The sequence below is a fragment of the Hemitrygon akajei genome, chromosome 1 (assembly GCF_048418815.1).
Source record: "Hemitrygon akajei chromosome 1, sHemAka1.3, whole genome shotgun sequence".
Lineage (NCBI taxonomy): Eukaryota > Metazoa > Chordata > Chondrichthyes > Myliobatiformes > Dasyatidae > Hemitrygon > Hemitrygon akajei.
In genome coordinates this window covers 89891252-89905999 of record NC_133124.1, presented here as the reverse complement: position 1 = coordinate 89905999, position 14748 = coordinate 89891252, and the positions used below count along the sequence as shown (strand labels likewise).

The 14748-nt window shown below is 39.3% G+C and overlaps 1 protein-coding gene across 18 annotated transcripts in view; it reads left to right on the top strand.

Moving 5' to 3' along the window:
• Positions 1 to 14748, top strand: part of LOC140728745 (focal adhesion kinase 1) — a 527596-nt gene that overhangs the window by 408998 nt on the left and 103850 nt on the right. For all 18 annotated transcript variants that reach the window (XM_073047795.1, XM_073047782.1, XM_073047790.1 and 15 more), the window contains 3 exons: positions 859 to 943; positions 11970 to 12070; positions 12679 to 12794. In XM_073047795.1, the coding sequence (XP_072903896.1) occupies positions 859 to 943; positions 11970 to 12070; positions 12679 to 12794 (302 nt within the window). The remainder of the gene's footprint in view (positions 1 to 858; positions 944 to 11969; positions 12071 to 12678; positions 12795 to 14748) is intronic.

Here is a 14748-nt window from a genome sequence, read left to right as displayed (position 1 = left end):
TGCAGAAAGTGTTGAGGTCTCCAGAATTAATGAGGTTGGTGATGGATAGAAGAGTAACACCTCTCTATTTTGTCAGCCCATCAACTTCTAACTCATCATCACTTGGCTGTATGATACAACTTGGCATTAATGTCTTATCTGCATTCTTCCTAACTTTGTTAACTTTTAGCAATACTTTGAAAAATTTATTCTAGATTATATTCTCAAATCCATGTGGCTTTAAACAGAATTTTGATGCCAACTGCAGGATCTTGATGCCAATTGACAGGATCTTGTTGAAGAATTTAGAAGCAGTTTAGTTGAAATTTACATTCCATGGGAAGCTTATTACCTAACAACAAGTAGAACCCATCTTTGGAGCACACAGCAGACTAAAAGAACACAAAGGGTGCCTTTGGAATAGGACAAGTACAATGTGAATTTGGTTCATAGTTGTGCATTCACCACTATTTACTGTATCCCCATTTCCCTACCAGTGATGTCTGCCCTGCTGAGTTCCTCCAGGATTTTGCGTGATTAGTCAAAGCTAAAGGTTCTATCATTAACATTCACAATAACATAACTTAAGCTGTTCTTAAATTCTGACCTTGTAAATTGCTTAAATTTGTTTATAAACATCTTGTAGTAATTAAAGTACCAGATATAGTTGTTGGGTTTTCAAGGAACATCAAAATTTAACTGAGCAATTCCATTTTTGCTCTGTATGTTTATTATTATTTGCTCCTAAATTGTCTGAACTAGGGTTATGATATAATTTGAATAAAACTTCAAAGTTCAGTGCTTATTTGAGTGTATTTAATCAAATTCCTTCTTTGGTTTATCAAGTATTGAAAGTTATTTTCTTTTGTTCATTTTCAGGAAAATTCTGCAATGGCAGTTGCTATCAAAACATGCAAAAATTGCACTTCAGATAGTGTGCGGGAGAAGTTCCTACAGGAAGCTTGTAAGTTTATAAATGCATGTATTATGTTCTACAAGTATAAGGTAATTATTGCACTTAAAGCACTATTGTATGAATGGAATTGTAATCATTTGAGTTGAGAGCTAGTACATGTAGACACATAATCAACTTTTGTTCTGTAATTTCATCAATTCTGCACATGCCATCTGCCCTAAACGCATAAGCACAATGACAGTCTTTGTATAATTTGATTCATTGTACAGCATATTAGTGTAAGTCAGTGAAAACTGCACATTCAAAAATTAATATAAAAATATTGATGCTATGAAAGTTATAGTTTCAACTACTTGAAGCCAAGCTATTTTGACCTTTCATGCTAAATGACATTGATATCTAATTAATGAGTTAGACATAACCTGTGGTTAGTTGTAAATACACACTTAGTTAGCACAATGTTTTTGATCATGCAGAATCTGCAACATGGATTTCATAAGCTTCCATCTAAATGATGTATAATACCTCAAATTGCTTGAACTTTATTTTCATGAAGGGAAGAGTAGTTCAAAAACCTTACGCTAAAATAACTTAGTTTTATTATATGATAGTGTGTAAGATGTATATATCTGCAATATATAATGAATCATCCTATGCTATATAAATATGCATGACATCCCATGAAATAAATTTATTTAATGAATAAGTGCTAAAGTACTTGAATTTTATAGTGGTTTTGTACCACTGCTTTTATTTCAATATGGTGGTGATGAGTGCTCTAAATCTTGAGATCAAAGTGAATTAAACTTGCTTGACTCAGTATACAGTATCAACAAGTCCAACTACAAGTGTCACTGATCTGGGCTTAAATTCCTTAGGTTGGGTGATCTCAATCAGGATGTTAATCAGAGCTTTGTAAATGGCATAAGTGCAACAGACGAAAGCAAAATTGACCAGTTCTGTTGTTTTTGGTCACAATCCAGTTGGCCTTTTTTTGCGAAGGATAGAATCTGTTCTGGCTTTGCAGTGATAACTCGCTTAATTGAGCCCACTGAATTGAGCCTCACTGTTAAAGCTCCCTCGTGGGAAATTATGATATGAATATGTGCACTACAGTTACTAATATTGAATCCATCCATGCCAAGAGCTAAGTAAAGGAGTTAGGAGGTGGTGGGCAGAAGATGGTCCAGGAGCTGTTAAACAGATTGATCATGATAGAACCTGTTAAAACTCTTAGTTATATGAAGTTGGCTATTTGACTTTATTCATTCTTGATATATTCTGGTAAATAATAACACTATTATAACTGTGCCTCTTTGTGGAAGGCTTATCCCTTTTTAGACTCATTTTATTCTCTAGTAATGGGGCAGATCTTTAGACAGTAGACTCACCCATCCATCGATATCTTCACACCAAAGGCTTTAAAAGGTACTGGGAAGAGGTCATACATTTATTTAAAAGGTAGATACTTAATTCAATAAGTAGTTTGATTTTAAAGTTGTGATTTAAAAATCATACCACTGCTCTGAAAAATTAGAGCAGGCTGACTTCCTAAACTGGGTCCCCAGGCTGCTCTTGCCCCACCACTGCTCTCCTACTCCGTCTCTCAGGCCCCACCGTCATCTCATGGGTCCTTGAATCCTCCATCTTCCACCCCCACCCCACCTTCCCTAAATAACCCAACACTTCTTTCTCCTCTGGCACCACCAACTCTCTTTCCGCCCCCCCCCCCCACCCCCCGATCCCAGCTCATCTTTGCCTTATCTTCAACAATGCCTCCGAACTTCCCCTCTCTGAGATAGAATATTGTGTCCTCAACAGAGGCCTTACCTTTCCACCCACACGTCAGCGATTTCCACGCCTGCCAAGATGTTGAGCTCTTTTACCATTGCCTCCATTTCCATGCCCACTTCTTTGGCAAGAATTCCACGCCCCGCACTGATGACCCTTCTCCCATCTTCAACCCTCCTCCTCTTCTTGGACAGACCCCACTCTGGTTCTCTGCCTGCTCTGGATCTTTACATCTCATATTGCCGATGAGACATCCACTGTCTTCCAGGTGAGGCAATACTTCATCTGCAAATCTGGTAGTGTTGTCTATTGTATCTGGTACTTAGAATGCAGCCTCCTGTACATTGGTAAGACCTGTCATAAATTGAAGAACCACTTCCTTGTTCCATCATGCCAGTCTGTGGCCTCCTGTTCTGACAAAATGAGGCCACCCTCAGGGTGAAGGAGCAACATCTGGGTAGCCTCCAATGTGATGGGGTGAATATTTTTTTCTCCTTCTGATTTAAAAAAAAAACTCCCTCGCCCTTCCTTCTTCCACTATTCTCCACTCTGTCCTTTTACTTCTTCTCACCATGCTATAACTTATGAGCTCATTGACTTCATCAACTTTGCCTCCAACTTCCACCCTGCCCTCAAATTTACCTGGTACATTTCCAACACCTCTCTCCCCTTCCTTGATCTCTCTGTCTCTATCTCTGGAGACAGCTTATCTACTGATGTCTACTATAAGCCCACAGACTCTTACAGCTTCCTGGAATATTCCTCTTCCCACCCTGTCTCTTGCAAAAATGCTATCCCCTTCTCTCAATTTCTCCGTCTCCACCACATCTGCTCTCAGAATGAGGCTTTTCATTCCAGGATGAAGGAGATGTCTTCCTTTTTTGAAGAAAGGGGCTTCCCTTCCTCCACCATCACCTCTGCCCTCAAATGCATCTCTCCCATTTCATGCACATCTGCTCTCACCCCATCCTCCCGCCACCCCACTCAGTATAGGGTTCCACTTGTCCTCACCTACCACCCCACCAGCCTCCATCTCCAACATATAATTCTCCGTAACTTCCACCACCTCCAACGGGATCCCACCACCAAGCACATCTTTCCCTCTCCCACTCTTTCTGCTTTCCGCAGGGATCGCTCCCTACGCGACTCCCTTGTCCATTCGTCGGCCCCCCCCCCCCCCCCCCCATCCCTTCCCACCGATCTCCCTCCTGGCACTTATCCTTGTAAGGGGAACAAGTGCTACACCTGCCCTTACACTTCATCCCTCATCACCATTCAGGGCCCCAGACAGTCCTTCCAGGTGAGGCAACACTTCACCTGTGAGTCTTCTGGTGTGATACACTGTGTCCGGTGCTCCCGGTGTGGCCTTCTATATATTACTGAGACCCGATGTAGACTGGGAGACCATTTCACTGAACACCTACACTCTGTCTGCCAGAGGAAGCAGGATCTCCCAGTGACCACACATTTTTATTCCACGTCCCATTCCCACTCCGATATGTCAATCCATGGCCTCCTCTACTGTCGAGATGAAGCCACACTCAGGTTAAAGGAATAAAACCTTATATTCCATCTGGTTAGCCTCCAACCTGATGGCTTGATCATTGATTTCTCTAACTTCCGTTAATGCCTCTCCTCCCCTTCTTACCCTATCCCTAATTTTTAATTAAAAAAATTTTTTTTTCTTCTCTCTTTCCCTCTCACAATCACTCCTTGCCTGTTGTCTGTCCTCCTCTGGTGCTCCCTCCCCCTTTCTTTTTTGCAAGGCCTTCCGTGCTATGATACTCCCACTTCTCCAGCCTTGTATCTGTTTTGCTAATCAACTTCCCAGCTCTTAGCTTCATCCCTCCCCCTCCAGTCTTCTCCTATCATTTTGGATCTCCCCCTCCCCCTCCCACTTTCAAGTCTCTTACTATCTCTTCTTTCTGTTAGTCCTGATGAAGGGTCTCGACCTGAAACATTAACTGCACTTCTTCCTATAGATGTTGTTTGGCTTTCTGCGTTTCACCAGCATTTTGTGTGTGATGCTCTAACTTCTCCCTGGGTCCCATCCTCCTTCCCTTTTTCCTACGGTCCACTTTCTACTCCAATGAGGTTCTTTCTTCTCCAGCCCTTTACCTCCAGCTAGCTTCCTTCTCCTCCGCCCAACTTTGGCTTTCCAGCATCTGCAGATTTTCTTGTGAATAGAATACTCAAACCTAACCAGTCCACTTGCAAAGCTTTGCCCTCCCATTGACTCAGCCTCGCTCAAACTTTTCAGACCAATACTTTCAACCTGATAACATCATGTCAACTTGATCTGACTTATGATGTTAAATATTGCCTCTATTCTCAGGCTAAGGAGGAACTATTGGACATATTAAGCTAATAGGTTGTTATTATATAATTGAATACTACAACCGGTATTGAATATTATCCCCCCCCCCCCCAAATTAGTACTGTGAGAAGAATATATTATTAGCATGTATTTTTATTGTCTATTCATTTAAGCATCTGGCATTCCTTCGTGAAGAAGACTGCAGTAGTGATAGGAGATTCCATTGTTAGAGGAATAGAAACAAGATTCTGTGGACGCAGAAGGGACGCCTGGATGATAGGTTGCCTCCCAGGTGCCAGAGTTAGGGCTGTCTCGGATTGGGTCCATGCCATTATAAATGGAGGAGTAAGCACCTGGGAATTTTTGGTGAATATTGCCACCACTGACATGGCTAGGACAGGTGAGAAGATCCTGGAGAGATTTTAGGGAGCTATGTAGAAAGCTGTAAAGCAAGACCTCCAGGGTAGTAATCTCTGGATTTCTTGTTTAAACCATGCGCTAGTGAGGGTAAGCATTAGGATGCTTTGGCAGATGAATTTGTGGCTGAGGAACTGATGCAGGGGGTACAGCTTCAAGTTTCTGGATCACTTGGATCTCTTCTGGGCATGCTACAACTTATACAAAAGGGATGGGTTACACCTGAACCTGAGCAGAACAAATATCCTTGTGGGCAGGTTTGCTAGAGCTGTTGGGAAGGGTTCAAACTAATTTGGCAGTGGGATTGTAACTGATCTGATAGGGCTGAGGATGGAGTAGTTAGTTTACAAACAGAGCCAATGTGTAGAGAGGCTGTTAGCAAGGACAGGCTGATGATAGGCAAAATTGCAGTCACGGGGATGAGTTGCAATGCAAAAGTGTGACGAAATTGAAAAGCATGATGAATACAGGACTGAAGGTATTGTATTTAAATGCACACAGTATACGGAATAATGTCAATGAACTTGTAGCAGCGTTACAGATTGGTATGATGTTGTGGGTATCACTGATTCATGGCAGAAGGAAGATTATAACTGGGAGCTTAATGTCCAAGGATACACATTCTTTTGAAAGGATAAAGCAGAGGGGTTTGGTGGATCCGTTGATAAAAATTGAAATCAAATCATTAGAAAGAGGTGACCAAGATTGGAATGTGTTGAATCATTATGGGTAGAACAAGGGTAAAAAGATCCTGATGGGAGCTATAAGCAGATCTCTGAACAGCATCAAAGATGTGTGCTACAAATTACAATGTGAGATAGAAAATGTATGTCAAAAGGGCAATGTCATGGGGGATTTCAATATAAAAGTAGATTGAGAAATTCAAGTTCATGCTGTGGATCCCAAGAGATGGAATTTGTAGAATGCTTATGAGATGGCTTTTAAAAACAGCTTGTGGTTAAGCTCACTAGGGGAAAGGCAGTTCTGGATTGGGTGTGAGCAATGAACTGTAATTGATTTAGAGAGATCAGGGTGAAGGAATCCTTAGAGGACAGTGATCATAATATGATAGAATTCACTCTGCAATTTGAGAAGCAGAAGCTTTATCGGATTTATCAGAATTATATTGGAGTAAAGAGAGTTACAGAGGATTGGAAATTTGCAAATGTCATTCCACTCTTCAAGAAGGAAGGGAGGCCAGTTAATCTGACCTCACTGATTGGGAAGATGTTGGAGTCGATTGTTAAGAATGTGGTTTTGGGGCATTTGGAGGCACATGACAAAATAGGCTGAAGTCAGCAGAGTTCCCTTTAGGGAAGATCTTGCCTGACAAATCTGTTGGCATTCTTTAAAGAAATAACAAGCAGGCTAGACAAAGGAGAATTGGGGGATATTGTATACTTGGATTTTCAGAAGGCCGTTGACAAGGTACTATACATGAGCCAGTTTAAGAGCCTGTGGTATTACAGGAAAGATACTAGTATGGATAGAGTATTGGCTGATTGGCAGGAGGCAAAGAGTGATAGAAAAGGGAGCCTTTTCTGGTTGACTGGCAGTGTCTAGTGGTGTTTCACAAGGGCCTGTGTTGGGATCACTTCTTTTTACATTGTATGTCAATGATCTGCATGATGGAATTGGTGGCTTTGTGGTCATGTTTGCAGACAATACAAAGATAGGTGAAGGAGCAGGTAGTGTTAAAGAAGCAGAGAAGCTGCAGAGGGACTTAGATTAGGAGAATGGACAAAGAAGTGACTGGTGGAATACAGTGTCGGGAAGTATATGATCATGTACTTCGGTAGAATAAATGAAAGCATAAACTATTTTCTAAGTGGAGAGAAAATTCAAAAATCTGAGGTGGAAAAGGACTGGGATGTTCCCATGCAGCATTGTCTAGAAGTTAATTTGCAGTTTGAGTCAATGGTAAGGAAGGCAAATGCAATGTTAGCATTCATTTCAAGAGGACTAGAAAAGCAAGGATCACTTAGATTATGTGATCAGTCCCTTATCTAAGAAAGGATGTGCTGACATTGGAGAAGATTCAGAGGAGATTCATGAGAATGATTCCAGGAATGAAAGTGTTATCATATGAGGACCGATTGATGGCTATAGGCTTGTACCCACTGGAATTCAGGAGAAAGAGGGGGGATCTCAATTAAAGCTATCGAATGTTGAGAGGCCTTGATAGAGTGGATGTGGAAAGGATGTTTCCTATGTGGGGGTATCTAAGGCCAGAGGACGCTGCCTCAGACTAGAGGGACATCCATTGAGAAAAGTTCAAAGTTCAAAATAAATTTTATTATCTGAGTACATATTTGTCACCACATACAACCCTGAGATCGATTTTCCTGCGGGAATACTCAACAAATCTATAGAATAGTAACTAAAACAGGATCAGTGAAAGCAAGCAGAGAGCAGAAGGCAACAAAGTGCAAATGCAAATCTGAATAAATAGTACAAAAATAACGAGAACTTGAAATAACAAGATAAAGAGTCCTTAAAGTAATATCATTGGTTGTGGGAATACCTCAGTGGATGGGCAAGTGAGAGTAGTTATCCCCTTTTGTTCAAGAGCCCAATAGTTGAAGTAAATGTTCTTGAACCTGGTGGTGTAAGTCCTGATGCTCTTGTACCTTCTACCTGATGGCTGCAGCACGAAAAACATGGGTGGGTGGTGTTACGAACCCCGTAACTGGGTGTCTTACCAGCAAAGATAGGAGTGTCCGTTGGAGTCTGGTGATACTATTTTCAACAGTATTTATTAGTAAAAATACACAAAAATAATATCAATGCAAATATACAGATAATATACATCATCAATACTAAACCTAAAAGTGCAGGTATAATAATAATCAATAAGAAGTAAGCTCTATCATTGTCTAGGGAATAATGAATTGTCAGATGGAAATATAAAGTTCAGTTCAGTTCATGCAGGCTGTGGTAGTTGTTGGTCGCGGTGTTTCAATTATTGGAGAGAGAGAGAGAGAACAGTAACAGCTATTGACTTGCCGACTTTCCTTCACGATCTTGATCCGTCGATGCGTTGTTGTTGTGTCCATTCACGTATGACCCCTCCGTCCTTTAGCTAGACCGTTCCGTGGTAGACTCGTCACCCAGGCAAGGGTGGACACACACACAAGCCCCACCGGTCTTGTAGTGTCTCTCCTGGTGCGTCTGACAGGTGTTGCCCCAGACCCTACTTTTATCCCCACTCACGGGGTCTCAGGTGTCAATCAAGTTGGGATGATACAACCCATCAAACCAGCCCACTTTGGTTGTCCCCTGAGGGGTTTCAGTGAATAGAACAGTACTCAATAAACAATCCTTCTCCAAGAGACAATAGCAGTAATCAGTGGTTCCGTTCCGCTTTTGTTAGGAGGAGACATTACACTTTGTGTATCTCTGAGTTGTCTCTCTCTCATTAACTGACATGAGCTGTTTATCAATAACAACTGTCATGGCAGCTTTCCTGTGTCTCTGTCATCTCCCTTGATAACAGCATCGGAATAGTAGCAATTTGCGATTCTCCGGTGGGGGGGCGGACATTGGCGATTCTGTACCCTTCTGCCCATCAGAGTTTTTTATCATTCGTAACACCCCCATCCTTCTAAGAATTTTCACCAAAGGGGAAAATTAACTAATACAGAGTCTTACAGAATTACAGAATCTAACACAATACAAAAGAGTTTTTTAACTACAGAGTAATACAGATATACATTCAACTTAGCATCTAAACAGTTAGCGATTACATTGTCACTTCCTTTAATATCTTGATATCTTGTACTTTAATAAATTCCTGTAGCATCAGACTCCAATTTAATAACCACCTATTTTTATTCCTTTTCTTCAGCAAAACAAAACTAAAGAGTTGTGATCTTATCTTAAGTGTATATTACAAAATGAGAACCAATACATGTGTGATTATTCTGTAGTACATTACAAAAGTTTATGCAAATACTAATCTTTATTTTACTTTTAAACTTAACAGTCAATCTTCCATGGTGTTGTCTTTATTATTTACATGCTTTGTCGAAATCCCTCAAAACCAGATCAATATAACCCTTTCCTCTCACACGACACTTCATTTTTCTATCATCCATGTGCCCGTTCAAGAGTTTCTTAAATGCTCCTAATGTATCTGCCTCTACCACCAACCCTGGCAGGGTGTTCCATATATTCAGCACTCTGTATAATTAATTTGCATCTGATATCCTCCTTTTCTTTACTCCAATCACCGTAAAATTATGTTCCCTGGTATTAGACATTTACGCCCTAGGAAAAGGTCTCTAGCTATCCACTCGATCTATGGGGCAGCACGGTAGCATTACACTTTACAATACCAGCATCCCAGGTTCAATTCCTGCTTTTGTCTTTAAGGAGTTTGTACACTCTCCCTATAGCCGTGTGGGTTTCCTTCAGGTGATCTGGTTTCTTCCCACAGTCCAAAGACGTACCAATTTGTAGGTTAATTGGTCTTTGTAAATTGTCCAGTGATTAAGCTAGTTTTAAATTGGTGATTGCTTGGTTGCATGGCTTGAAGGGCCAGAAGAGCCTTATTCCATACTGTATCTCAATAAATGAATGAATGAATGCCTCTTAGCATTTTGTATACTCCAAAGAGAAAAGCCCCAGTTCACTCATTTATCCTCATAAAACATACAGTCGGCCCTCCTTATCCGTGAGGGATTGGTTCCAGGACCCCTCGCGGATACCAAAATTTGCGGATGCTCAAGTCCCTTATTCAATCTGTCTCAATGCGGTGGACCTTAGGACCCAGCAGAACCCAAGACCTTATTTAACCTGTCTCATTGCGGCAGAGATCTGAATCCGCAGTGTTTCTTTTCACGAAAATAATCACGATAACGATTGAAAATAAAGTGGAAATAATAAAGCGATTGGAAAGAGGTGAAACGCCATCGGTAATTGGAAAAGCGTTTGTCTACTTTGGTCAACGATCGGAACAATTTTAAAGGATAAAGTGAGAAAGGCTCTGCCCTGATGAAAGCTACAATTATTACTAAGCAACACAGTGGTTTAATTACTGGGTTTTGGGTTTTTGATCCTCCACATCAACCCGGCCCGGTGGAGAGTGCACTCCACAGCGATCTGTCACTACATTGAACTCGGGAACTTCCTGAGCCCGGCGCTGAAACATACGTTCTTAAATGTTTTATATGCATAGAAAGGTAAAATATATACCTTATATGAATGCAAACATTTGACTAACTGACGCTAAATAATACCAGATGTACCTGTACCGACTTACTTAGTAGGAGAACTTCAGATTTTTTTCAATCCCGATCCACGATAACCCACGCACATCCTCTCCTATACTTTAAATCATCTCTAGATTACTTATAATACCTAATACATTGTAAATGTTATGTAAAATAGTTGTTATACTGTATTGTTTAGGGAATAATGACAAGAAAAAAAGTTTGTACATGCTCGAACAACAAGTGCTGGAAGAGCACTTCTGGGTTTTCACGATTCGCGGTTGGTTGAACTCGCGGATGCGGAATTCGTTGATAAGGAGGGCCGACTGTACTCTCTAATCCAGGCAGCATCCTTATAAATCTCTTCTGCACCCTCTCTAAAGCTTCTTCACCCTTCCTATAATGAAGCAACCTTTTTCTCCTTTTGTCTTTTACCTCTGGGAATGGAAGTCATACCCAGCCTAACCTTCTGGGCATGTCTCCTGCTTTGCTTTTTGCAAATGCAGTTTTATCCTACCAGAGATGACCCTCCCTGCATCTTAATGTGCTTATCTTGCCTCCTTCCCAAACCAAAAAGTCTGATGTAAAAAACATTAACTCTGTATCTCTTCTGACATAACTAACTTGACCTATCAAGTATTTCCAGCATTTTCTGTTTTTTTTTAAAATAGTTGTATGTTTATTCAACATAATTTTCTAGCTTTCTGTATGCACCAATGTGCCAATTATATAGGGAGCTAGTTTAAAGCTTTAGACTCTGTTTTGAGGTCTTTGAATGACCACAAAATAGAAATGTAGAATAATCTAAATCTGTGTTTTCCATTTACTCCTTAAAGATGAATTTTGGTTTCTGATGAACACTTCTGATTTTCCTACTAATAAAAAAAATTGACAGTGGATAGGGTTGTGTTGCCGAAAACTGATGTCCAACCAATCTTCCATTCAGTATTTCCGAATATTGAATTATAAATTAAGATTTTAACTGCCTGATTTTGTGGGGGTTTTTGTGATTACTGTAAAAGCGGGAAGCAGTTCATAAAATGAAGGGTGACAAGCTCTGGACTATTCTGTCTTGAATGATTATGCATGTTCAGTTAAGTGAATCTGTCAAGGAAGGATATTGATTGACATTTATTAGGTGAAGATGGAGTGTAAATTGCATTGTAATAATCTTGGTATATGAATCAAGCATGAGCTAATTGAACAATAGATTCAGCACAAGGGGCTGATTGTCCTTACTCCAGTTTTATATTGTTTTGGCCTATCTCTTTTTCTTTCTAGTTTAAAAAATGTCCTTGATTAAAGAGTAACAAAAATTAATTTTCTTTCTTAAAAGTAACCATGCGGCAGTTTGACCACCCTCATATAGTGAAGCTGATTGGCGTAATAACTGAAAATCCAGTCTGGATAATTATGGAGCTGTGTACCTTTGGAGAGGTATGTACCAACGGATATAATCAGACATACATGATTGTTATCAGAAGTCTTAATTTCTTTTTTTTTCCTAAATATTAAGTGATGAAGAAAGACATGAGATACCTGAGGATCCAGTAAACATTTATTAAAAAGCACACATATGTCTGACAAATTATGTACAACAATTGAATTAATGATATACTTTAATACTTCATGCAAAAAAATTCAAGGAAGTCTTGATAAGGTGGTACAATTGTGACTTCAAATAATTGTGCATTTGATGAACTCAAATATTGCGTGCTCCATTTCTGATAAGAGTATTTCATGTCATCAAAAAAGATTATTTATAAAAGAAAACTTCCTTATTCTTTTTGGTTATAATCTTAAATTGATCAGTTCATTTCCTCTTCATAATTATTACTTTGGTATTAGAATTCCAAAAATTTAACAAGGTAGAATTTGGACAAACAGCAGAAATGTAAAACTAAGGTTCCACAAAATTAGAAGTGATTTTGTGTAGCTTTCTCATGTGCTACTTTTCTAATTTCCAGTGGTGATTGTGTGTCTCAAAAAAGTAAAACTTCTGGAACTGCATTTTAATGTTTTCAACTGGTATATTTTCCACTCAGTTACGGTCGTTTTTGCAAGTAAGGAAATACAATTTGGACTTGGCCTCCTTAATTCTGTATGCATACCAGCTAAGTACAGCACTCTCTTATCTAGAGAGTAAGCGATTTGTACATCGGTAAGTAAATATGCAGTTTAGTTCATTTGTTTCAAGAGAAAAATATTGTCAACATTTTTTGCTTGTTGTAACATAAGAAATAGAACTCAAATGCATATAAAACATACATCAATTAATAATAGATGTGTAAAAATGCTGTTTAAATTGGAATAGTCTTGAGTTTTTGAGGGAAATGATACACCTATGTACCTTGGTTTACATACAGATGTTGCCGTTTATTTGACCCATCAAGTATTTAAGTGCACCCCAACAAGCAGTGGATGATCTACACTAGAATTTTACATTGTGCACTTAACCTGATGGATTAATGGAGACCTAAGTTACAGACACCTGCTTATATTTAACATAGCTTATTTTCCCTATTAGAAAGTATTGGCGATCTTAAATAGAAAGAAAATAAAACAGAACCATCATATGACGTATTCCAGTCTCTGTGTCAAGGAATGCAGTCAATTTTGGAACTGGTACAAAATGAGTGCCTCCTGCTGGATGACACATAAATGACAGAATAAAGTTCAGCTTGAATCTTGAAATTGTTACCTTAAAGTACTGCTTAGAAATGTACAATTCAGAAAGAATTACTGTGAGTCAACTGAAACAGAGCAAAGTAGAATGTAACTGCAGTCATCATAAAGCTAGACATGAGATCTTAAGATCTACCAAGAATTCAAAAGCCCTTTTAAAAACAGTTTTAAGTATGAACAAAACCTTCATATGTACAGTACTGTGCAAAGGTCTTAGGCATATATATATATCTAGGGTACCTAAGACTTTTGCACAGTACAGTGATAATTTTATATATGGCACAATGCTGCCGCAGCCAAAAGAAAACCAAATTTTATGGCATTTATGAGTGATGATAAACCTGATTCTGATATAGGGGCTCTATTGTGGACTGAGTATGGGAAGGTGGCAGGGAGAGAGGAATCATGATTGGGAAAAAGGGGAGGGAGAGGGGAGGGAGCAGGAAGCACCAGAGAGACATTCTGCAGTGGTCAATAAATTAATTGTTTGGAATCAAATGACTTTGCCTGGTGTCACAGGACTGGGTGTGTCTGCGCCACCCCCCTGCCCCAGCATTCCTTCTCTGTCACCTGTCCCACAGCATTCCATCTGTGCCATTCCCAACATGCTGTGCTCCCACCAGATTCACAAACTCACTCTACATTCCATGTTGAGAAATACAGAATTGTCCAAAATCTTGGCATCCTATCTGTTTATATGTACCTAAGACTTTTGCACGGCACTGTAGGAATATGTAATAAATGAAAATGTGCTGGAAAGTACTCATTACATCTTAGAGTAATTGTTTAGATTAATAATCATCCATTATGAATCTTTTTCTCCAAAAATGTTGCCTGACATTCTGAACATTTCCAACATCTCTTTTTATTACATTATTTTTTATTATACTGTAAGTATATTTTATTTGTTAATTGCCGAGCTCTGGTGCTGATTCCATTTCAGCAGAGATGAATGACCATGCTTGTGATCGTTTTCTTATGTTAGGATTATATTGGCTATAATGAACAGTTGTGATTTCCTTAATCATAGGTAAAATGTACCATAGTTAATAAATAAAGAAGAGTGCTCACCAGTTCGTTTTCTCTGTAGTATAGTTTGAATCTGTATGCATAAGAATGCTGAAGAAAAAAAAAATAAAAACTCTTTCTAAGAATCCTCATGTTCCATAATGTATAGAGTTAGTGCTAATTGAACACTTTCTGAGGTATATGTAACACATTTCACAAAACAGAATTTTGCTAATGGGAGAAAATCTTAATTCATTGAGAAAAGAATTATCATTCATTCCTTGTGCACCCTATTAAAACATTGAATATCAAGGTTATACTATCAATGAACTTGCAAGTTGTTTTCTGACTTTCCAGTGCAATATGGCAAAAGATCATGTAGTATCTTGAGCAATAACATTGTCACTGATACAAGGCCATAA